This window comes from Mesocricetus auratus, unplaced genomic scaffold (assembly GCF_017639785.1).
Source record: "Mesocricetus auratus isolate SY011 unplaced genomic scaffold, BCM_Maur_2.0 Super-Scaffold_100008, whole genome shotgun sequence".
NCBI lineage: Eukaryota > Metazoa > Chordata > Mammalia > Rodentia > Cricetidae > Mesocricetus > Mesocricetus auratus.
Genome location: NW_024429192.1, coordinates 47,702,868 through 47,727,687, shown reverse-complemented (window position 1 = coordinate 47,727,687; position 24,820 = coordinate 47,702,868). Strand labels below are relative to the sequence as shown.

The window sequence follows — 24,820 nt, the reverse complement described above, 5'->3', positions numbered from 1 at the left end:
ATATACCATCTAGTTTTAAAACTGCTTCCAAATAGAATATGTAAGGTTATCTCATTTGACTTACAATACCTTCAGGAGGAAAGTTTCCTGGTACAAAACCATGAAACTGCCATCATGAGCTGCACTCAAAGGACATGTGACTAAGACAAAGAAGCTGATTCCTCTAACTTTGGTGTTAAACCACTTGGAGTTTATGTAGAACCATTTTTCCTCATTTAGCACAACTATCTCTGCCCTCTCCTACTGAATGATAACCACAGACCTTATCAGTAAACATAACATAACACAAGTTAGCAACTGTATCAATAAAGTCCATACAAGGTTTATGTCTATTCTATTTAGGGTTTGGAAAATGACAATAAAAAATCAGTACTTAGTAAACAATCTCAGAAGGAACCACAATCTGTGAGAATTACAGTAGTTTTATTTCCTTGTTAGTTGCTCAACACTCATTCAGTAAACAATCTACCAGGAACCTCAGCATTTTGTGAGCTTGGGCAAGTCCTTATCCACTTCAGCATCCTTGTGGAAAGACAAAATAGGGACACTATGCTTTAACTTAAGGGAGGTTTACAGCTTACTAAGGAATACCCTAGCTAGTAGAAGTAGCCTAAGGGACTGACTGGCAACCTTGGTGCAAAGGGGAAGAATACTTTTTGGCGATGACACCCTATAAAGAGAGTGAAACTAAGAAAGACCTCATAATGGAAAATCAAAGAATGTTGGGGCCCCAACCTTTACATTTTTACTTAATGGAGGACTTATTCCCCAAATAAATTTCTGCATATAAATCTCTCCCTCCCTTTTTAAACATGGTCTCAGGGCTCTAGCTGACCTTCAACCCACAGAGATTCACTAGGCTCTGTCTCCCATTGCTGGGAATAAAGGCATGCACAACCACACCCAGACACATAAAAAAAAAACTCATAAACTATACAGTATCAGAAACGCCTTCCAATGCTCCAATCATCTATTTGTGTGTGTACATAATGTCAAACATTTTTTCACATTTACTCTCCATTGCTATTTAGTCACTGATTCCTGCTGCTAATCTTTCAGGTTTCATCAGTAGTCTAAATTACTGCTTTCACCAGTTCCCTAAAATTGGAGCAATCAATTGTGAAGTAAAACTGCAGACTCATTCAATCTCTTTCTTATGAACTTCTCCTACTCTAGTACTCCATACTTTTAAACTGGTTTCCTCTAGTCCATTTTGGTGCACCTGCACAGAACTGGTTTGGATTTCCAAAGCACTTAGGAATTCTGTTTATTTGGTGGAATGTCACACGGGCAGGGAAGCAAAACCATTTTTTTCCCTCTCCTCAAGAGATCACGGAACCTCACTCTGGAGAAAAACAATGGCTAAAACTTTATTTCAGGAGATGGCTCAGTCACTAAAGCGCCTGCTTTGCAAGCAGGAAAATCCAAGTTTGGCTCCCCAGCATCCATGTAAAAGTCAGTGCTCAGGGGCAAATGGAGACAGGAGGATGCCTGGAACGTGCTGGCCAGCTAGGCTTGAATCTGTGAGTTAACCTACCTTTAAAAAAAAGGAGGCAGGGAGAACCAAGGAAGACACCTCTGGCATGCACACACAGGCAAATAAATATGGCAACAAGTGAATGGCTGAGTCAACTGTGCTGCTTCCATACCACAGAATGACTAACAGTGAAAAGGAATACACTATTTCAGAATCTATGTTTATGCTTGTTACATAAACATATCAATAGCTATTGTCTAGTATTGATCACAAAATGATAAAATTGTAAGTACACATACAAAAACCAATATGATTTTTTTTTCTGGGCAGTGCAAGATCACCCAGGTAATATTTTTAAAAATATTTCTATTTTGTTAAATTGCTATCATTATTTTAGCTTGCAGCTCTCACTGACAAATAAGATCATGTAATTTCAGAAAACTTGGGAGGGGAAAAATTCAGACTGACAAATCAGAATAAGATAATCAACCATTCCATCTTTTTCCTTTCTTGGTTTTTGTTGTTGTTATTTTTAACTTTCAAGTACTGAGGATTGGACCCAGCGCCTCAAACATTCATGGAAATAAGAACCGTATTCCCATTCCTCGGCAGATGTTAAAAAGTAGATTCTTGGATTACATTGCTTAGAACTAAGATTTAACTAAAAACCTGATCTCATATAAGAAAGTGTATAATCTAAGTTATAAAAGTCAAATGTGTATTTTAAAACAAGGAACTTTCTAAGTTTGCAGAATAAATAAAAGAGTTTAGCCCCAAACCGAAAAACATTCCTTTCCTAAAGCTCATTGTTTGATGTCAAAACACTGGCTACTACAGTGCATATTAAATGGAGTACAAAGGGTTAGGTAATCCTATGGCAAAATAATTCCTGTATTTCCACAATATATTATACACCCAAGTCAGAAGAGGTCACTTCATTTTTTTTTTTACAAATGCAAAAGCTAATTAAAAACACAAGTGTTACTCCACAAATTTAAACAGGCCTAGGAATTGACTGGGAGGGGCGCTTATGTAGGATTTAAAGAAAAAAAAATGCCCAAAAAGAGAATGATGCCACAGGCAGAAAATACGAAGTCAGTAATATCTAGACTTAATCTTCCTGCATTAAAATTACAGGCAAATAAATTTGGATTAATTATATTTTCAGCTTGATCGGTTTCCGAAGAATTACTTCCCTTTCGGGAAAAGCTCGTCACTTTCCCATAAGCTAGCCTAGGTCTCCAGCCCAAGGAGACAACACCATCTTTCATTGCCTTCTCATTCAACTGAGACTGTCGCATTACCAAACACCCTGTTCTGAAGATAGACAACCGCCTTCTCTCTGAAAAGAAAAAGCATTATCCCTGCTCTTACTCTTCCAGTCTCATCCAGAGCAAGTGAACACTCACTCTGCGGGGATGTCCGAAAAAGCCCTTAGAATCGCCCAGAACGCGTTCCTAGGGAAGCTCTTCAGTGACTCTGCAGTGAGGGCCATATCAGTGACATTCCCTCCCAAGCCTGTCTCACCGGAGACGCCTCTGCCTCCAGGGGGTTCTCCTATTTTCCTGCTCCTCCGGCCGAAGGTCTTTGCCAGGGAAGGAGCTTTGGGGAATGGAACCTGGAGGTAGTGGCAAACCCTGAGTAATGGCTAAAGCAGTCCTACCACCTTCAGCCCCAAAGACTCCAAATAGGGAACCGTAATGGCCGCACTCGCTCTCAACCCAGGGAAAGGTGGGCATCATAATCCCTCGCCAGCGGACTACGGGGACGAGCCAGGGGTCCAGCATGTAGATCTAGAGGAAAGAGCTGCTAGCCAGTGCAGGATGACAAGGGGGAAGGAGCCCGCAGCACGGCAGGCCGCCGTTCACACGCCCCACTCCCTCTCTCCTCTCTCCCCGTCAATCGTCCCCACCAGCCGCCAGTTACCTGTCGCACCTGACCTGCTGGGGCGCGAAGTGCAGGCTCAGTACCTAGACGGGACCCAAAGGCTCTGTCACTGAGGGGAAGTCTTCAGCTGCAAGGGGCGGGGCGTCCTAGTCATGTGACCTCAAGCTCCACCCTGGTTCCCCTCCCCAGGCACGCTGCAGTCTTGAATCTCAGCGGAACGCTTGGATATTAATGGTTCCGTGGTTAATGAACGAGTTATTTCCTTTTTTCACTATGACTGTGTTATAAACTACAGTACAGAAAACGAGGATGGCAAGGGTTAAAGTGCATTGCTAAGGAAGTGACGTCAAGTCACGCTCTACTTGCCGGAAGTGGCGATGGAGTCCCGCCTCTCTAAGTCCCGAGTTAAAATACTGGCTGGAAACCTTAAGCCTATCACGTGATTACAAAAAAAAACGTGGCTTGCCTGCTGGAAGATAGCCAAGTTATCCGGAGCCATCGTTACCTTTTGGTTTTTAAAGCACATTTACTGCAGGTCTCCACAGGCTCTCTTACATCGAGAAGAACCCGTTTTATAAAACCCTGTTAGGCGACAAGAGCGTTTGAAGGTCACTGGGGAGCTAGGGAGAGAGGGGGCGGGAAAGACTGATCTTGCAGAGTTGAGGGACGAGAGGGAAGGGTGGAAAGATCCGGATTTTACCGCCGGAGCCGACCTAGCAAGCTCCGCGGGAGTGCCGCACGGGGTGGGCGGGGCTAGCCCGCGGAGGCCCAGCCCAGGGGAAGGGGAAAGTCCTGGGGGGAGGGGCGCGCGGCACGGAGCACTGCGGCTGCGCGCGCGACGCGGCGGCCGCGCCGGCGCGCTGAGGGGGCGGGGTGAAAGGTCACGGCGCGGCGGCGGGTCTGGCTGGCGGCAGCTGCGGGCGGGAGCGGAGTGTCCCGTGTGCACGTGTGGAGGAGCGGCGCGGCGGCGGCACGTCTTCCCGCGTCTCCCCGGAGCTTCGGGGCCCGGCTTGGCTTTCGTGGCCTCCTTGGCCCCTCGGCGCCCTTCCCTCAGCCGAGAGGCCGGCGTGTGGGGTTGAGTGGCCTGAGCTCAGGGCGCGGAGAGCTCCAGGCGGCGAGGACGACGGCGTTGGTGGCGGCTGTAACGACGGCCTCAGCAGGCGGGGAAGATGAAAGGGTGAGGAAGGAAGGGCAGCCGGCGGGCCGGGGAGAGGGGCGTGGGCCGGTGGGTCGGGAGAGCGCCGCGAGGGGAGACTCGCGCCAAGACCGGGCCTCCGGGGGGACCCTGCCGGGCTCCTGGGTCACCCCGCTCCGGGAGGGGGGCGGAGACTAGGCCGGCTGTTGGCGGGCTGAAGGGCCAGCCGAGGCAAGGGCGCGAGTCCGCCAATCCCACCCAGAGGACGAGTGTGCACCGAGTGGGACAGCCGGGAGGAGGTCTGGTAGGCGCCCGGGGCCTCTTCCCGGGAGCGCGCGGCCGAGCCACCTCAGGTGCTCATCCGTACCCTGGATCCACGCTGTGGCTGGCGAGCTTTGACACGTTTCTGTTTTCTTCGTACTTGTGGACTGTGCAGAACCTTCTGGAGGGAAAAGGAATTGGAATAAAGAGCATGGGGATGAGTGTTAGCAGCTAGTGACTCAACGAGATTTGGGTTGGGTCAGAGCGGGCGAGCGGGCGAGCGGGCGGGGGGGGGGGCGGGCGGACGGGGACGAACTCGAGCCGCGTAGACTTTGGGGTGCCAAAATGTTTAAGGAAGTATCCGGGATCAGTAGGTGGAGCTATTGCTTCAGGAACGTTTTGCCCCCTGAGTGCAGAGAGGAACGTTTTTGCTGCTGGTTAGCGAAGTTGAGGTTTGAGCTTTCTAATCTTAGGTAGCATTAGACGTTATTTTGGTTTAACTGTTCCCGTTTGGGAAAAAGTATTTCCCTTCCATTGATTTATAAACTGCTACAGTATTAACAGCGCGCTAACACATTGCTTAGGCAAGATGTTTGGGAGGTTGCCTTTACAATCCTTTAGAAAAAGAAATGGAACCTTAAACTTGCTAAACTTTTTGAAATACCGTAAGGATTTTTCTTTCTAAGTCAGCTGAAAGTTAGAACTATTGTTTCAGTTAGTTGAACTGTTTATTCAGCATCCTTTTTGGAGTACGAAATATATCGTCCTGTGTAAAGTAAAGGTCATATATCATTAGGCGTCTTAAAACTCAAAATGTTTATACTTTGATTTTAAGTCTGCATATAAAATACTTTTTTACTCTGGTTTTGCTTTTAGATATTGATTATTTGGTGTTGGATTTTGGGGGGGAATGTTTACGCTACTAGAGTCATCATCCAAAACGTTTGGATAATTTTTTAAAATATCCAATTATCTTTAGTTTTATTTTTCTTGTAGAATGAGTTTGATACTGTCTTTCTCTTTTCTTTTTCTTACTCATTGATATTCAATACATTTTTGTCATGTTCTGTTATAGTAATAGCAATGGGATAATGAGTCTAAGAAATTATTGTGGTTTAGATTAAAAAATCTTGGATCTAGTTCTGTTCTTCTAGGTGTAGAATGCAATCTTTCTGGTACTTAATTTGACAGAAATGGAGCAACCCTGGCGTTATTGGCAGTCTATTCCAATTCATATTTAGTATATTGTTAAAGCAGCTGTATCCTATTAACTTCCTGAAGTTCTGGGAACTGAAGGAAAACACTCTGCCACTGAGGTATATATAACCCTAGCACTTTATTTTGAGAAACGGCCCCACTAAGTTGGTCGGGCTGGCCTTGAACTTGGCAACAATACTTTTGGCCTCATGCAGCCTTTTGAATAGCTAGTATTGCAAACTTGAGCCACCAGTACCAGCTGGTTCTGTTTATTTAAACAGATACTGTGTGTAACATAATTAATGGAGACAAATGCCTGAAAGCGAGGAACTGGGAAAATTTAGAGAAAACTTACAGTTGAATCCATAGTTTAGTCCAGTAAGCATGCTCAAAATTAAGATTCCTCAAAAGGTTTTTATTGCTTAGAATTGTGTTCTGGACTAAACAGTTTAAAGATGATTTCACAGGTATGGGTCTTTAATTTTCCACAACTAACTCCCAGTAAACATGGGACTTTATTGTTCTCTTTCTTCCTTTAAACATAATACTAAAGAAATGAAATCAGAGTGTAGTAGAGTTTTGGTGTTTTAAGATGTTAATGTCCTTGAGGTGCAAAACTTGCACAACTGTGCACTGTATATCAGTCTCCTGGTTTCTTTGGAAAGGCCTGTGAAAAACAGTGGTCCTGTTTCATAGTTTTTGGTTTTGGTTGTTGTTGTTTGTTCTTCTATTTCATAGGGTTTTTGTTGTTGTTGTTGTTGATTTCCTTTTTTTTTTTTTTTTTTTTTTTTTTTGTCCATGGTCCCTTGGCACCCTATCCTGTGCGCTCAAGACAGGTCTCTTTGTGTATCTTTGGGGCCTGTGCTGTCCTCGAACTCAGAGATCCGACTGCCTCTGCCTCCTGAATGCTGGGATCAATCAAAGGCGTGCGCCACCACTGCCCCAGCTCTATTTCATAGTTTTGGTGTGGAATTTTATTTGGTAACTTTTTAATTTTTTTCAGTTAAGTAGATGACTCTGAGGTTGGAAACCAAAAATACCCTTCTGTGATGTAATCTATGATTTAAATTTTCAATGTTGAAACTTCTTAAACTTACTATTTTAAGTATTTCATATTTTTTACTGTTAATATTTTTATTGATAGCAGCAGTAGGATATCCTGTTATAAATCATTTACTTTCTTTAACTCCATGGTAGATAAATTTGTGATTAATAGCTACTATGTGAGAAGTATATTAGGCTATTGGTTATTTCAACTGAGGTATTTTTTTAATGGTTTCTTTTTTATTATTTTATATGTGTTGGTGTTTTTCCTGACATGAATGTCTGTGTGAGGGTGTTGGATCTCCTGGAACCAGAGTTACAGACAGTTGTGAACTGCCATGTGAGTCCTGGGGATTGAACCAGGGTCCTCTGAAAGAGCAGTCAGTGCTCTTAACTTATGGGCTTGTCTCTCTAGCCCCTCAACTGAGGTTTCTTGTTTTTATGAACAACGGGCATTATGGCTTGCATTTGTAGTTGGTAAGGTAATTACACTTATCTGTTTTTCCTCACCAGGGAAGATGATATTCAGTCAAGAAGAATGCCATAGACAGCAGTGACTGGAGTGGCAGTGCAATTAGTTATCTGTAATTGAAAATAAAACTAATTCCACTTATCCTTCAATTATAATAAAAAGGTGCAAATTAGTTCTCATAACAATGCCTTTGAACAAGATAGGAATACTAAAGTGACCAAAGGTGAAAAGGTTGGTAGGAATAATGTTAAATACAGAGAGCAATGTGGTTACTAATTAAAACTTGGCCAAATGTTAGTTACTGAGTGAAACAGAAGTGAAACTATGTTAACTTTATTATTTTTTTTCCTGAGATAGGGTTTCTCTGGCTTTGTAGACTGTCCAGGAATTAGGTCTTGTATAACCAGGCTGGTCTTTAATTCAGAGATTGGCCTGCCTTTGCCTCCCGAGTGCTGGGATTGAAGGTGTTCACCTCAACCGCCCAGCAGTTTGTGACTTTTTTGTCTGTGTCCCTCTGATCTCACTATGGACTCAGGCCTGTTGGTCCCTAACCTTCAGATCCATCTGCCTCTTTCCTCTAGCTGTTTGCTACTCAGCCTGGTTACAAAATGTATCTTGTATACCAATAAAATTGGTTGTAGAACCCAACTAGAAACAATGTAATACATGTTTTGATTTTTGTGTAAAACCAGTAATTTTTGATTGATTGATTCAGATATTGAATTTTAATAAATACTGTGTAATGTCTCCCTTGCTGTGTTGAGAGTTTTGAAATATCTGAAGTATGATTGTGGCATTTTTAAAGCATGTCTTCTACCTATAGGGATATGTGAATTGGTGAGTGGTGTAGTATTGCTGTAATGATCTTTTCTTTCCCAAAGTTGTGGACAACTTTTTTACTAAAGCTGCTACTAATAAACAAACATAAATAAATAAAGGTTTCAATGAGTTTGGGGATTATGTTCACTTGGTAGAATGCTTGCCTTAGCATGCATGAAACACCAGCACCGCATAAACTGGACATGGTGGTGCACACTTTTCCCAGCTTTGGGAGGCAGAGACCACAAAGTATCAGAAGTTCAAGGTTACATAGTAAGTTCAATGCCAACTTGGGATACATGAGAACACTGTCTTGAAAAGATCTATGTTTAAGAATTGTTAAGGGTCATCCAGATGACTAAGTACTTACATACTTTTCCTGTTTTATCATAATACTTTGAGTAAATTGTGTTCTTGTTCACAAAATTTGTAGCCAGACTTTAATAATTACATCTTGTCAGTTAAAAATCTCTTATTTTATTAAGTGTTACTTTCCAAAGTCAGTGCTCCTTCAAGATAAAACTGATTAATACTTATTTAAATTTTACCTTGCTGTATTATCCTATAGAAATCTTGATTTTTGTTCTCCACGAATTAACTATAGCTTTCAATTTTGTGGCATTTGAAGAGGCATGCTTCAATTATTCAAATAAAGTTCCTTCATCTTTGTTTTGAACCTACTCTTCAGTAACCAGTAGAATACTAGTAGTAACCTATAGAGCACTTTTCATTCTAAAATTGTAGTTTAAGCTACAGAATTATAACACAATAGCGCTATTCCACCTTTTGATTTTTCTTCCAGCTAGTTAAATTCGGTGTCTAACTTACTAGTAAAGTATTAGTCTTGTCTGATGCAGTACTTGATTGACGCAGTTGGTCATTGAGCAACTGAAATATATTTTTTAAAGATTTTATTTCCATTTTTTATGTGTTTGGATGTTTTGCCTGCTGTGCTCCATGTATGTGCCTGGTTTATGGAGGCTGGAAGAGGATGTTGATCCCAAGACGAGTTTTGTTGTGAGCCACTGTGTAGATGTCAGGAATGGAACCCAGGTCCTCTGGAAGACTAACCAGTGTTCTTAACTGCTGAGCCATAGTTTAAATTAAAATTAAATGTTGATTTTGAGGGCATTTTAAAGCATATTTGAGACACAAACTGGATATATGGAGCTGTAAATTTTATTAAATAATATACATAAAATATTGCCCTGGAATATTAGCGTAAGTGTGCTGTGAGTAAAATATGGTGAATTTTTAAGACTTAGTATGAGCATGGCATAGTGGTACAAATCTGTAATCCTACCACCAGGGAGAGAGAGGCAGGAGAACAGGAAATTCAAGGCTAGCCTGGATTATATGAGACCTAGTTCCATATCATAACATTTAATATGAATAAAGGGCTTCATTTTAAAAGGGTAAAATGTTTAATAAGTTTTATTTAGATAACGCTTGCCTTGTATGGTACTTGACATTTTTTAAAATTTAAGATAATGCGATTTGTATATTTCTTCTGGATGTTATAGGGCCTTCAAAACCAAAGTTGTATAAAGCATGGTTTTAGAATCTAGTTTCCAGATAGTAGATATTTCTAAATATTTTAACTTGTGGGGCACATTTAACTCAAATCTGGTTATACTCCTGGGCTTTTACTTTTCCAATTTGTCTGCTATAGGTGGAAAACATAGCTGGAAATGTGTGTGTTTGCATTTTATGTACTAGTACAACCTGTGTCTGCTTCCATTATCCCTCATATAATCTCCCCCCCCCCCCCCAGACAGCTTTTCACTATGTAGCTCTCAGTTTGGAACTCACTACCTCTCAGAGGTCCATCTGCCTCTGCTTCCTGGATGTTGGGATTAGAGACATGAATCATTGCACCCAGTTCCTCATATTTTTAGGGGGGGAAATATAAATGTGTGTGTGTGTGTGTGTGTGTAATCTGTCAATCCTGGGGCCATCTCCTTTCAGTCCGTTTAAGTGTTGTAGCAAAAGATTGCTCATAGAACTATTTGATATATAGTCAAAAAAGTGTGTGTGTATTTCACATATATCTTTATTTCTTTTGGATATTTTCCTAGTAGTGAGTTTTTTGGTTTTTGTTTTGTTTTGTTTTAGGGACAGAGTCTCCTGTAGCTATGGATGGCCTGTAACTTGTCATGTGGACCCAGCTGACCTCAAATTCACAGAGATCCAATTACCTCTGCCTCCACAATGCTAGAATTAAGGCCTGATACCATGCCTGCCAAACTAATACTTCTTGCCATTTGGCCTCCCAAAGTAGTTTTTACTCTCAGCAGTGTGTGAGGTCTTGAAGGGCAAAATCTGCAGAGGAGAGAAACTTGAGAAAACTGAAGAGGACACTGTCTACCATTTCAACTAAGAGTGCTAGAAAATTTTGTGTGCCTAACTGGGTAGTGGTGGTGCACACCTTTAATCCCAGCTCTTGGAAGACAGAGGCAGGTAGATCTCTGAGTTTGAGGCCACCAGCCTGCTCTACAGAGTGAGTTCTAGGACAGCCAGGGCTACACAGAGAAACCCCAGAAACCCTGTCTTGAAAAAAGCAAAACAAAAATGAAGAAATTTTTGCGTGTGCTGTGACTACACCTGATTATTTGTAAAGTAATAGAAATACCACTTTTATTAAGTTGGTTTTGCTTTTCTGATCAAATAATGTTTTCTTTTTATTTAAAATTTTTATTTAGTAAAGTTGAGCATTTTCTACTTTCAGTGGTCATTTGTATTTCTCATGGCTTGTTTAACAAAAATAAGGTGATATTTATCAACTGCCTAAACTTTAAAAATAAGCATTATGTTCTTGAGAAAATGAGGCTGAGACATTCAGGTCAGTAAATGTTTACAGTGATGCTTAAGATATCTTGAGATCATTTGAAAGAAAGTTTGATTTTTCTCCCCTTCTAGTCTGTAAAGTCCGTTATTTTAATAAATGAAACAGCATTTAGAAGCAACTAAATTTTAGAGTACTACAAATGATAGGTAGCAATAGAGTATTTTAAAATACATTTCCTGTCTTTCTTGTGGTTTTGTTTGACTATCTGTAGGAATAGCTTGAATCTTAAGAATGACTGCAGACTTGGATGCAAATTGTAGATTATGTTGACATCTGAGCTGATGGCTTTTCTTGTTGCAAAAAGGTTATTGAGACATACCGTGACTGCAATAACATATCCCATTTGCCTTTTCTGCCATGATCAGCGCTCTTTATAATACCAAAAAATAAAGTAATAGAATCATATTTCAATTATTGCCTTTGAATTTATCTCTCCAGTTTGTTGTTTGGCCTGTTCTCTCTTCCATTTCCTCAGGATACTCTATATTTAATAATACTCACTAGGCCAAACAAGAAATTCTAATTTAATCTTCACACTGTTTCAGTAAGGTTGTTGTACTTGATTGTTGAAAAAAAGGTTCATAAGCCAAGAAGGGAAGGGCTTACTTGTTTCTGGGATTTTAAACAGTTTTGTTGAGCAAGAAGTTGGGGGCTGAGGCTAGATCAGTGACCATCAATCAACAGGAATGGCTTTATTGTATACATGGAATGCCAGGGTGTTTTAATTTCACTTGTAAGCCTAAGTACAACTGAGTTTTTTGTTGTCCATTTTGAGATTTCTGTAGCCCTAGCTGGAAATGACCTTGAACCTCTACCCACAAGTACTAGGATTACCATTCTCTCACCTGCCAAAGGATTTTTAAGCAGGATAGTTATCAAACTTTTTGAAAAAATTCTGGCTTCATTGCAATAGCACTATCTCCTTAGCTTATATTACCTCCTTGCATTATATTTTCAGAAACAATGGCTTGAACTAGCATGCTAAGGTTTTAAAACGTGTGGGAATCATTTATAAAGTTCAATGAATAGATTTAATAGGTATTAAAATAGGGCATAGTGTATGAGTTTCCATTTGTGGTTAACTTGCTTTACTGCTGTGGCAGAACATCATGATGTCAGGAGCATAAGGCAGAGAGGCTCACCTTGTGATTATATCACCAGGAAGCAGACAGAAAAAGGTCAGCAGTGAGATAAACCCTCCAGAGTTAGGACTTGAAGCACTAATTCCCCCAGCTAGACCTACTTTCTTTTTTTTGTTGTTGTTGTTTTGTTTTTTTGTTTTTTCGAGACAAGGGTTTCTCTGTGACTTTGGAGGCTGTCCTGGAACTAGCTTTTGTAGACCAGGCTGGTCTTGAACTTGCAGAGATCCGCCTGCTTCTGCCTCCCAAGTGCTGGGATTAAAGGCGTGTGCACATTGAATTAGGAGCTCATTTACAACAGACAGTTTACAGGTGGTGAAGTGTTTCGATGTGGGTACTAGGAACTGGACAGGAGTCCTCCAAGAGCAGTAAATGCTCTTAACTGCTGAGCCATCTCCAGCCTCTGTTTTGTTTTGTTTTTACCTGAGAAAATTTTATATGGTCCCAGGTTACACATTTTTTTTCAAGTTTCTGCATACCTAGAATAAAGCATGGTCTAAGTAACTTATTAATCACAAGAAATTTTAAGTACATTGAACAGAAAAAGCTATACAGTTGTAATACTCTTGGTTTTTCGAGACAGGGTTTCTCTGTGGCTTTGGAGGCTGTCCTGGAACTCACTTGGTAGTCCAGGCTGGTCTCGAACTTACAGAGATCCGCCTGCCTCTGCCTCCCGAGTGCTGGGATTAAAGGCGTGCGCCCCCAACGCCCGGCTAGACCTACTTTCTAATAATCACCCATTTGGTGTGAATTCATTAATGAAGCTAGAATTCTTGAAGTCCAGTTATCTCTCTGTAACCTTACTACTTGGGGACCAGCTCTTGAACATGTTAAAACATGACGCAGAGTGATACTGAACTAAATTTCTGTATTGGATAAAACAGGTGATGATACTCATGTAGAGAAAAGAGATAACACCTAGTGCACAGAAGTATCCAATTAAATATCCTAAGCTATGTAACCCCCCAAGCCCCAAGGAGTATCCAATCCTAAATGCCAGTAGTTTATAGGGTAAGATTGAGAGACCTTTAGATTCTGGATGAGAAGGCCAAACCTAGCAACAGATTCTTAGATTTAGGGAAAGTACTGTCCTACAGTTTTGAAATTTGGTTAGAAGAGATTAAATATAAAAAAGTAAATACCTAGCCAGGGCTTGTTGGTGCATTTGGGAAGAGGTTTGGTAGTCCAGGGTCAAAGTTCTGATCCAGCTTGGGCTACATGAACCCTGTCTTTAAGGGGCTTAGGAGTAGGGAGGACAAACAGTAATATGTGAGGTAGAAATTTCACTAAAGAAAGGCCTTTTGAGCAGTTAATGTTTGTCTTAGTTAGGGTTTCTTTTGCTGTGAAGAGACCACGACCATGGCAACTCTTACAAAGGAAAACATTTAATTGAGGTTTAGTCCATTACCATGATGTCAGGACTGGCAGCATGTTACACACATGGTGCTGAAGATGGAGCTGAGAGTTCTACATCTTGGTCTGCAGGCAGTATAAGGAGTCTCTGTCCCACTGGCCAGGCTTGAGCTTATAAAAACCTCAAAGCCAGCTTCCAAAATGACACTTCTAGCAAGGCCATCACTTCTCCTAATAGTGCCATTCCCTGTGGACAAAGCAATCATATGCTTTGAGTTTGGTGCGAGTGGACCCTTATCAGAGCATATCACATCCTTCTCTTTAGCCTTAAGGAATAAAGATGATTCCTTCAAGGGAAAATGATAGGACTGATCTCACTATAATGAAAATTCTTAGACATGCCTGATTCGAACTTTGTAGCTGCTCACTACGAGCATATTCTCTGTTGAAGTTTTGGTTTTATCTCTATGAAAGGAGTGGGATGGGTCCAGTGTATTCTAAGGCACCTTCAACCTGAATTACTGAACAAAAAAATGACTGACTTGTTAAAATTTTGTGTGCCAAGACATGTTGTGCCATTGAGTGAATAAGCAAGTATAGGGAGTTTCTCTGCATTTTATTTTTGCTGTTTAATGAGTCAGACCTTGGGGGGACTGGCATTTTTTATGGAGTCATAACTCCATCTTGTGGTCTTTCAGAATATTACCAGTAAATTTGTTTCAAAGTTTGGAGATTGAAGGTTCAGTAGAAGCACTTTGGATTTAATTTCTATCACAAATAGCCATACCAAGTATACATATACATAATAGTATTTGTTGCACAGGTATACACACCATATGCAGACTTAACAATTGGAGGACTCGATAGAGTTGGATGAGAAAAGTGAAGAATTGGAGGTTTTTGTTTTGAAAATATTATATAGTAGATCAGTAGATGAACAGATTTCTGCCTTTCCGAAATGTCAGAATTCATTGAGTAATATTAAGTTCACAAGGTTCAGGGATTTCAGTGAAAGCAGTTTGTCAGGTAGTCCAGCTAAAGTGAATGCAAGAGGTTTGTTGGTTTACTTGTTTTTGAGATGGTCTTTTGTATAGATAGTCCTATGGCTATCCTGGAACTGCTGTATAGACCAGGCTGGCCTGGACCTCACAGAGATTAAATCTCTGCCTTTGCCTCTTTAATTCACAACTAAATTGTCTATGTTGACTTAGGTTACATAGCTTATAGCAAATATGCCTATATATGTACATATGTGGTTTTCATAATGAGCACAAGTTAGAGAGGCTACACAAGGTTCAGGTTTCAGAAATGGACTAAGTATCTGTATTGATAATAGCAAACTAAACCAGAAGCTTTCTTCTGGGGTCCATTTTGTGAGTTCAGCTTCAGGATGGAAGGCTAAGTTGAGTCTGACACAGGAAATGTGAAAAGGTGGACAGGAAGGTGGTTGAGTAAGTAGGGGGACCAAACCAAACCAAAGTTCCAGGGACACTCTGGAATCCTACTTGTTGATCATGCATACATGCACATGTGATCCTGTACCTATATATAAGGTAGTTCAGAGGGGGGTTGTGTCATCAGTGTTGTGTCCATTGCTTCATAGGGTTTGAAGGAGGAAATTATACCCCTTTCTGTGGTGTGCCTAATTGTCCCTAGTTAATTCCCTACAATTTCAGTACACCTCAATAAATTTATAGCAAGACTCCGTTTCTACTTCCAGTTTGTGCTGGGTAGGTAGTGCCTTACAGAATAAAACGCCTCAAAGGAGTCTAACCTAAGATAAGGTACTGTATCACATCACTCATGTCTGGGTTTATCAGTTTTAAGAATGTTTTTTCCTAAAGGTCCTGTTACAATTTCCTTTGCTATTTTTGTTCAGCATTTCAGAAATTAAACTTGTCTACATTTTTTGCTGTGCATTTAAAGGTAATCCTTTTAAATATTTTTATATTTACTGAGGGTGGGTTGTCGCACATACAATTGGGGTGTTCATAAAATGGTCTGTGATACTATATTTTTTACTAATACAGGTCAAGTGTGTTTTATTTAACCATCCTCATATCAGTAAATGCTTTATGTTCATTATTTCTTGCTTAGCATTTTAGTTTTCACACTACAAATGTGGTATATACATGCATATATTGCATTTCACTGTTGTTTACTGTAATGCTCTGGTTTCCACCTGCTACCAAGTAGGAACTGCATTCCTTTTTCTGACTTATTGGTTGTCTTAATTTTTATTTTGTCTTAGTACTTTTTGTTTTTGCCATGCACTGTGAACCATTTCTAAGAGGGTAAGAGCCTAAAGATGGCTTAGCAGTTAAGGACACCTAACTACTTTTGGTTCCCAGCACCCACATGGCAGTTTCAGCAATTTGACACAAGGCACAAATATATATATACATTCATAAGGCAAATACTCATAAACATAAATAAAAACTAGCCTTAAAAAAAAAGGAGAGAAGGAAAATAGGGCTGTGGTTGTAGCTCCTAAAAGAGTACTTATTTAGCATGCAGGAGGCCCTGAGCTTGATCTCCAACACACAAAGAGATATGATGGGGGAATGTCCTTCTGTATACTGTGAACATACTTTTCTCTTACTGGCTGACAAATAAAGCTGTTTCAGCCAAAAGACAGGCAGGAAGGATAGTCGGGCTACCAGACCAGGAGAATGCTGGGGAGAGGAATGCAGAGAGGGAGTCTTGGGTCATATGTTGTGTAGCTGACAGGGAGCAAGAAGTCTGGGTATCATTGGTAAGTGAAGACCATGTGGAGATACACAGATTAATGGAAATGGGTTAATAATTAAGAGGGAGCTAGCCAATATGAAGCCCAAGCCATTGACCAGTTTATAATTAATATAACCTGTGTTTATTTGGGACTGAATAGCTGCAATACTGGATGGGACAGAAAATTCCACCTACAAAGATATATTCAAATGTCTACTGATAGTGCTGCTAGTGTTAGAAATGAACTGTTGTGTGAATTTCCAGCAGGATTTGCTTGAACAGGTTTGTTTTTAGTGTGTAGTAAAACTTAATTTGAGTCAAAGTTGATTTTTGTGGACCACTTTTCAAGGCAAAAAAAAAAGTTTCATTACCAGTCAATCTTGAGCTCTCATTTAATGCCTTATTCCCATAGAATGATTTGCTTTGATTGATGTGGTTTCTTAATAATGCTGCTGTTGCCATTATTCATAGGTAACTTTCAAACTGATATTTTTTGAAGTTCCCAGATACTCTGTTTTCTGAAATTCTCATGCTGAAACAGTGAGGTATCCTGGAATATGATTTTTTTTTAAACAGAGCTCTTTTTTTTTTTTTAAGATTTATTTATTATGTATACAGTGTTCTGTCTGCTTGCGTCCCTGCAGGCCAGAAGAGGGTGCCAGTTCTCATTCCAGATGGTTGTGAGCCATCATGTGGCTGCTGGGAATTGAACTCAGGACCTCTGGAAGAGCAGCCAGTGTGTTCTTAACCTCTGAGCCATCTCTCCAGCCTGGAATATGAATAGTGATACTATTACTCGATCAACATTCCCAACAAATGAGTGCAAATTATTTTTTATAACTGACTTATTTTTTATTTACACAAAGGAAATGGGCAGGTTTCTCAATGTTTAATGCGAGGTTGTCCTCAAGAAATAGTGAAGTGGGCTGGAGAGATGGCTCAGAGGTTAGGATCACTGACTGCTCTTCTAGACATCCTGAGTTCAAATCCCAGGAACCATATGGTGACTTACAACCATTTATCATGCAATCTGGTGCCCTCTTCTGGCTTACAGGCACATATGGAGGCAGAATATTGTATACATAATAAATAAATCTTTAGAAAAAGAAATAGTCAAGCAATTTACATTCTCATCTGCAATGTATATGAGTACAATTTACTAAGAATAATATTCTTAACCTTGGTTAATGTGTGCTTTGTTGCTAAATGTGTACAGTTGTATAAGTAGAATTTTGAACATTGGCAAAATTTGCTTGTTTTGAGAATATAAAGTCATAACAAAAAGGTTGAATTTATCAGTCATGCAAAAATAAACTGGTACTCTTTTAATATTATCTTAGCAAATTAAGTTAATTATCTTTTATTGAGTACATTTTGGTTTGTTCCAGTAGCCGGATCGAGCTGGGGGATGTGACACCACACAATATTAAACAGTTGAAGAGATTGAACCAGGTCATCTTTCCAGTCAGCTATAATGATAAATTCTACAAGGATGTGCTAGAGGTTGGCGAGCTAGCAAAACTTGGTACGTTTTTTTTTTCTTTCCTTTTTAAAATTTGTATCCTTAAACTATATTTGTTAATATTAGAGCAAATAATACAGGTTCCTTATTTTATACGCAAAGGAAATTGGAACTTAAAGTTTTTGAGAAAGATCAATATTGAATATTTAACTTGAGAAGTAAATACTAAATGTCCTTTTTTTAAAAAAAAGTCTGGGCAGCTAGTTGGCAGTGGCACATGCCTTTAATCCCAGCAGTTAGGGGACAGAGGCATGAGGATCTATGTGAGTTTGAGGCCAGCCTGGTTAAGAGCAAGTGCCAGGACAGGCTTCAAAAGCTACACAGAGAAAACCTGTCACCAAAAAAAAAAAAAAGAAGAAGAAGAAGAAGAAGAAGAAGAAAGGTGTGTGTGTACAGGCACACAATACAGTGACCATAGGGACATTAGAGAACAACTTGAGGAGGTTGGTTCTAGCCTTCCACCATTTTAAGTTCCAACACTTGTGTTTTCAGGTTTGGTGGCAAGTACCTTTATCTGCTAAGCCATCTCCCTGACTCCTAGATACTTTCTGTTATTTACTGTGAGCCTGTGTGTTTATCACTAATTTAACTATTACTGAGAAAGCTTAACCTTCCTCAGCAGATAGTCTTGAGGGCATTGATATTCTCATAAAAGTAGCTAGTTAAAATCTGATGCCTATTAACAACTTTTGTTTTTAAAAGGAGCTGATTATATAAAATGTTGACATTTACATCTTTCTTTGTATTTTTTCTGTGGTAGCATATTTCAATGATATAGCTGTAGGTGCAGTGTGCTGCAGAGTGGATCATTCACAGAATCAAAAGAGACTTTACATCATGACACTAGGATGCCTTGCACCTTATCGAAGACTAGGAATAGGTAAAACTTATGTTTTGTTCTGTTGTTTAAAGAAAACTGGGAAGCCAGGAATTGGTGGAGCATGCCTTTGAAGAGGGATCTTTGAGAGCTAAACAGAGAAACCCTGTCTCAAAAAGAAAAGAAACTGGGAAGGGAATAATGAATTGTGAAAAGTATAATCAAAACTATTGCTTGGTATTCATTTGGAAGTCCCATAAATTTGTTCACATTTATCAGTCTGGAGTTATTTGCAATAAAAATGTCCTTACTGGTCTGTGGTAGTATACACCTTTAATCCCAGCACTTGGGAGGCAGAGGCAGGCAGATCTGAGTGAGTTCCAGGATAGCCTGGTCTACAAATTGAGTTTTAGGACAGCCAGGGCTGTTACACAGAGAAACTCTGCCTCCAAAAAAAACCCAATCAAACAAAAAAGTCCTCTTCTAATGTTTTTAAACATGTAACTTACGCAGTGAGAACAAAATTTGGGGAAATAATGGATGTCTAGTTGTCATCTAATTCTATGTCAGTCCCTAGTAAAGATGGCAAGTATATGTGAAATTTCAAGGTTGATTTGTAAAGTTATTTGTTGTTTGTCTTATTAATAGGAACTAAAATGCTAAATCATGTCCTAAACATCTGTGAGAAAGATGGCACTTTTGACAACATCTATCTGTAAGTACTTAATGTTCATCTAAGTGTCTGACAAATTATCTGCCTAATCCCTATCAGAAACATTGAGATCTACCCACTCTCTCTGTATATTTGATTGAAAACACCATGAAGGTATGCTTGTCCCTTGATATCCATAGAGATATAAAAGGCACATTAGAGAGGGCTCGTTTCATGAGAGCATTGGCTGTTCTTCCAGAGAACTCCAGTTCCAGGGGATCCTACACCCTCCTGATACATAAGTGGTACACATGTATATTTGCAGACAGAAATATCTATGCCCATAAGTTTTAGAAAAAAAAGAGTACATTTATTCAAGATGTCACAAATCCATATAAAAGGACATACTATTTACAGATGACCTATTCCTAACCTCCCATTCTTTAAAGTGACCTAATTTACTTAGGATGCCTAAAAAAAAAATGGTAGAGAAGTTTTTAAAACAACTTTGTATTTAATTCCGTGTTGGTGAATTTTGGGTAGAAAATTGTGATGAACTATTTTTGTTATATTTGGTTTTAATTATATATAAGGAACCTAATAGGAAACCAAGATTGCAATACAGGTATTCAGAAGTTTGAAATCATTAATAACAGTAATAATTGATATATTTTATTCAAGGCTATCAGTAACATGCTCATTTGTAATAGAGTTTAATAATCAAAGTTAGACATAATCTAGTTGAAATTATACTTGAGTCTCAGAGGGCCATAGTGTAAAGAGCCAAGACAGCTGGGCATGATGGCTCATGTCTCTAATCACAGCACCTGCACTCAGGAGGCAGAGGCAGGTGGATTACCATGAGTTTTAGGCCAGTCAGGGAGAAACCCTGTCTCAAAAAATAAACATAAAAGGCTAAGATAAAAATCACAGCAACAGGAGGCTGGAGAGACTGTTCTTCCAGAGGTCCTGAGTTCAATTCCCAGCAACCAGGTGGCTCACAACCACCTTGAATGAGATCTGGTGCCTTCCACTGGCATGCAGGCAGAAGAGTGTATACATAATAAATAAATAAATAAATAAAAAATCACAGCAACAGATTGTTTTCATATTCATATTGGGTGAGATTAAATTATGCAGTGTCATTTTGAAGAGTAATGAAAGAAGCTCAAGAAGATAGATTTAGGCAGTTGAGACTGAAGTGTATTTTTTTTTTTTTCTTTTTGATGTTTCAAGACAGGGTTTCTCTGACTTTGGAGACTGTCCTGGAACTAGCTCTTGTAGACCAGACTGACTGGTCTTGAACTCACGAACTCGCAGAGATCCACCTGCCTCTGCCTCTCTAATGCTGGGATTAAAGGTGTGTACCACCACTGCCTGACTGAAGTGTATTTTTCTGTTTTTAGTGTGTTTATTTTCTGGGAAGGGCATGTGCACGAGATTGCTGGTATCTAAGACTAGAGGCATCAGCAATCTCTGGAACTGAAGTTTCAGGTGGTTGTGAGCTGCCTGGTGACAGTGCCGGGTCAGACAGAACTCTGATCCCCTGGTAGACTGAGCCTCATCTCATGATAGTTTAACCTTTGTCAAATATAAGAATATGCACTGATCCTCCTGATCTCAGCCATCTGCCTGGCAAGTGGGAGAATTAGGTTAAAAGTGTAAATTGTTGTCAGGTTTATTGATAACAAACTGAATAACCTGTGTTAAATATTGGTCATTGTAAAGAAAGTGTACAAAATGTCTGTAATATTTCACCTCTGACATTTGAAGCTATGTGTGGTTAAGACTTGAAAGTTGATGAAACTGTCTTATATATGTCTCAGGCATGTCCAGATCAGCAATGAGTCAGCGATTGACTTCTACAGGAAGTTTGGCTTTGAGATTATTGAGACGAAGAAGAACTACTATAAGAGGATAGAGCCTGCAGATGCTCATGTGCTTCAGAAAAACCTCAAAGTCCCATCTGGTCAGAGTGCAGAGACACAAAAGACAGACAACTGAACAAATTACAAAAGAACTTTCTTGCACTTGCTTGTCGCCAAATAAAAGAAAGACCCATTAATTCCCCTCCCCCTTTCTTCAGCTTTTCTCCCTTGATACTCCTCCTTTCTTTCCTCTTAAAGTTTGTAATACTTTCAAGGACTCTTAAAAATGATCATGTTTGGATTGTTTCAGTTCTCTTATTTTTGTGAGGTGGTTGGGTTGAAGGAAAGAGAAAATAGGCCTGTATAGTTTCACAGTTACGATGTCCTCTCAAATTGGGTACCAGATTTTTTTTTTTGTGGCATCCTGCTTTCACATTGAAGAGCAGAGCCTACAATATTGTTTATTTCAAAAGAAGCCGCAGCAATATCTTGTTCTCTAATTCATAGACAAGCTTAGTGTATTTGTGGTACTTTGAGTTTTAAAGACTATCTGTGGGATGCTAATCCCTGACATTGCCTTCACTCTACCTTTAGTCCTTTGAGTACTCTCAGGAGTTGAACCATTGTTATTCTTGTGAGAAAATACTAAGCTTATTTGGGGTTTTAAAGCAGTTTTTCTCTATATTTGCTGATTGCTGGGGCCATTTGTGTAGTTAGTATTAGACTTTGGTCAAAGTATTTCAGTTAAACTGCTATTTAGCTGGTGAGTGGGTTGCTTGTTAACAGGTTTTTATTTTTTATTTTTTTTTGGGTTTGGGTTTTTTCCTTCCTGCTGTAAATCTTGTTGCTAGAGGCATTAACTTGTAGAGTATGAGCTGGTGAAATTAACTGTTTTAATATCCCAGCTAGAGATATGGCCTTTAACTGACCTGAAGAAGATTGTTATAATTGATTTTTTTCCTTTTTTCAGTAAGCTCAATAATAGTGTAAGCTTAAATGGAATTATATTCTTATAAGCCAATACCCCTAAATAAACCCGAAGCAAGTGTTTTTCTTGGACCTACAAAATTACATAAAAAACTTAGATGGACTTATAACACATTGTTATCTAATGTCAACTAATGCAAATTGTTAGAACTGTGGCCATTGAGCATTTGATAATATATGAAAGAATTTCTAGACAGTATTTTTGAAAATAACATTGTTATGCTATTGCTTATCTGTTGGAGAACATCCCAGATTGCTTACACTCTTGTGCCTACAATGTTGAGTTTAAAGATTTGGAATAAGAGGAATTGGCAAATTTCTTCTATTCTTGGAACAATAGAAGTATGAAGTGTTAATACAAATATCACTGTGACCTCCGGTTGACAGGTTTGGTTAAGGCCAGATCATTTTCAGGCACATTGGTAGTGGCTCTGATGGGTTGAGAACTGTAATGTGGAGACATGTGAGATAGTCATATTTTCCTCACATAGCCTCATCTCAAAATACATGGCATTACTTAGATTGTCAGTAGTCATCAGTGGCTCAAGAAATGTTCTTACTAGACTTTAAAACAACAGAGTATGTTTTCTCTCATTTGACTTTAAAAGGAAGTTTGATACATCCTCTTAGGAAAATTGTGGTATGAAAGTCTTATTTCCAAATAGGTTAAGAAAATGCTTATGCACACTTTATATCTCTTAAGGGTTTTTTTGCTTTTTTGTTTTGTTTTGAGAATGTGAAAGTACATTAAGTGGACTTCAGTAGTCTTGAGTGCCAAGAAAATACAGACAAGGGGTGTGGTTGATGGATGGATGAACGGACGGATGGATGGATGAATAGGGTAGGAAAATTGTAGAAATACCATGCTTGTTTCTTGGGTATCAGTCCAAATCTAAGCTCAGAAGAAAGTTTAGTGTTAAGCACCTTTACTTCCATGGATAAGCTTCAGCTTACTCTTGCCAAGAGAAGAGGGCATAAATGATAGAGCGTAATTAGTTTGAAGAAGTCAGCCATTTTGTAAACTTCCAGATAGCAAAATAGATTTTGATATATAAAAAGTTTTCTGAGATGACACTGCCTCTATTTCTATAACCATTTCACTTGGACTATTTGAGTAGTCCTATGAATGTATCCCTAAATGTGGTTATTGAAACCGAATAGCTGCCTCACAACAATTAAGTACATGTTATTTAAAGAGGAGGAACAAATAATAAAGTTTGAATTGAGTGTGTAGGCTCCCTATTATTGTTTCCTTTTTCACACTAGTCGGTGATTTAACCTAAATTTTAATTGTATGTAATGGGTCAATTGTCCTGTATCAAAGTTGCATTAAATAATTCCATCCACTTACATAAGGGGAAGATGTGAAAGAGGTAGAAACTGGGACTAGTCCATATGCCTGTGAGTCAAGAAATTCTAAAACTAACACCCCATGTTAAGTTTGTGGTTTATGGTTTGGGTTCATTTTGTTTTTAATATATGATAAAAAAATAATCTTTGAGGTAAAACAGTAATTCTGTTAACTGGAAGATCATCATTTTTCAGGACAGATCATTTTTATTGTGGGGGTAAATAGGTTAAAAATATTCTGTATGCTATTTGAATTTAGGTTCTAAAGTAAAGATTCTGTAGAAAAATCTATGCAATGTATAATTTGTAAAGGTTAATTTTCATTTGGGGAAAGGAGTTCCTAAGTGTCTCCACGCAGGTCACTCATTAATTGAAAATCCTCCAAAAAGAGAACTATTGGGAAGCATGGTGTGTGGTGGTGGAAAAGAAAAACTCCCTCAGTTTTTGGAGGGAATATCTTTAAGATACATAAGTGGCTACGTTTACTTGGTGCAGTTAAGAATTAACCTTGTCAATTTTAACGTTACTGTTACATCTGAAATAAACTTATGTGATGTTCTGGTAGTAATCTGTCTGTAAATGTCATGAAACTCGTGCTGAGTTTTACAGTCTGCAACTGTAAGTCGTTGTGTACTGTGACCCATACTGTTTTCTATTTCTTTAAGACTTAATTTAAAACTCATTAAAATAGTTCAGATATACTCAGGGCTCAACCAATCAGACTTTGATTTAAAAAAAAGTGTACAACAGATGGGCAGCAGGCAATGTAGCCAACCATCTCCATCCCCCAGAAGCCTCAGACCAACAAGTCTGCCTACAACAGCTACAGTTGGGGGGCCAACTGAGGCCCTGACTCTCTTCTCCTGGTCCCATCGTCTGAGAGGGCCTCTCAGTCTGGAAACTGGATGAAAGCAGCATTGAAGAGAAAGAGTGGGCAGTTCTGCTTCACACCTCAACTTCATGTATGTCCCTTGCCTATACCATGCCACCTGCTGCATGTGTTACAGGATTTGTATTTTCTCCCCTACCTCGTTTCTCTTCCTCCTTGCTTTCAAGATTCTGAAACTGATGTGGGCCCTGCCTTCATGTCTTCCTGTTTACTCAGGTTGTATATGGGTAATGTATATATCTGCCCTAAATCTCCTTTCTATATTAGTGAGGTAAACCAAATAACACAAAATGACATAAATGTGAACAGCATTGTCAGATGAGGGGGGGAAAAACATGACCAAATCAAACAAAGTTTTTTCTCTTTTTTTTTT

At 39.4% G+C, this 24,820-nt stretch overlaps 2 protein-coding genes across 3 annotated transcripts in view; one reads left to right on the top strand and one right to left on the bottom strand.

Moving 5' to 3' along the window:
- Atp6v1a (ATPase H+ transporting V1 subunit A) overlaps window positions 1-3,641 on the bottom strand; it is a 45,966-nt gene extending 42,325 nt beyond the window's left edge. Inside the window, exon 1 of the mRNA XM_013116898.3 lies at window positions 3,404-3,641. The gene's annotated coding sequence lies outside the window, so the exon portion shown is untranslated. The remainder of the gene's footprint in view (window positions 1-3,403) is intronic.
- A 596-nt stretch (window positions 3,642-4,237) lies between these two features.
- Window positions 4,238-24,122, top strand: Naa50 (N-alpha-acetyltransferase 50, NatE catalytic subunit). Of its 2 annotated transcripts, none has more exons than XM_013116854.3 (5): window positions 4,238-4,541; window positions 17,754-17,887; window positions 18,645-18,764; window positions 19,350-19,416; window positions 21,180-24,122. In XM_013116854.3, exons 1-5 carry the CDS (start codon window positions 4,534-4,536, stop codon window positions 21,355-21,357), a joined length of 507 nt encoding a protein of 168 aa, XP_012972308.1. In that variant the 5' UTR covers window positions 4,238-4,533; the 3' UTR covers window positions 21,358-24,122. The 2 variants fall into 2 exon arrangements, with proteins under 2 accessions (XP_012972308.1, XP_005074806.1); XM_005074749.4 differs by having other exon boundaries at window positions 4,239-4,541; window positions 17,751-17,887.
- Window positions 24,123-24,820: the final 698 nt, after the last annotated feature.

Excerpts from the sequence above, each read along its gene's own strand:
- Naa50 (XM_005074749.4), top strand. Across the intron at positions 17,888-18,644 it reads TGGCGAGCTAGCAAAACTTG|CATATTTCAATGATATAGCT; the intron begins GTACGTTTTTTT and ends TTTCTGTGGTAG. Across the intron at positions 19,417-21,179 it reads ACTTTTGACAACATCTATCT|GCATGTCCAGATCAGCAATG; the intron begins GTAAGTACTTAA and ends TATATGTCTCAG.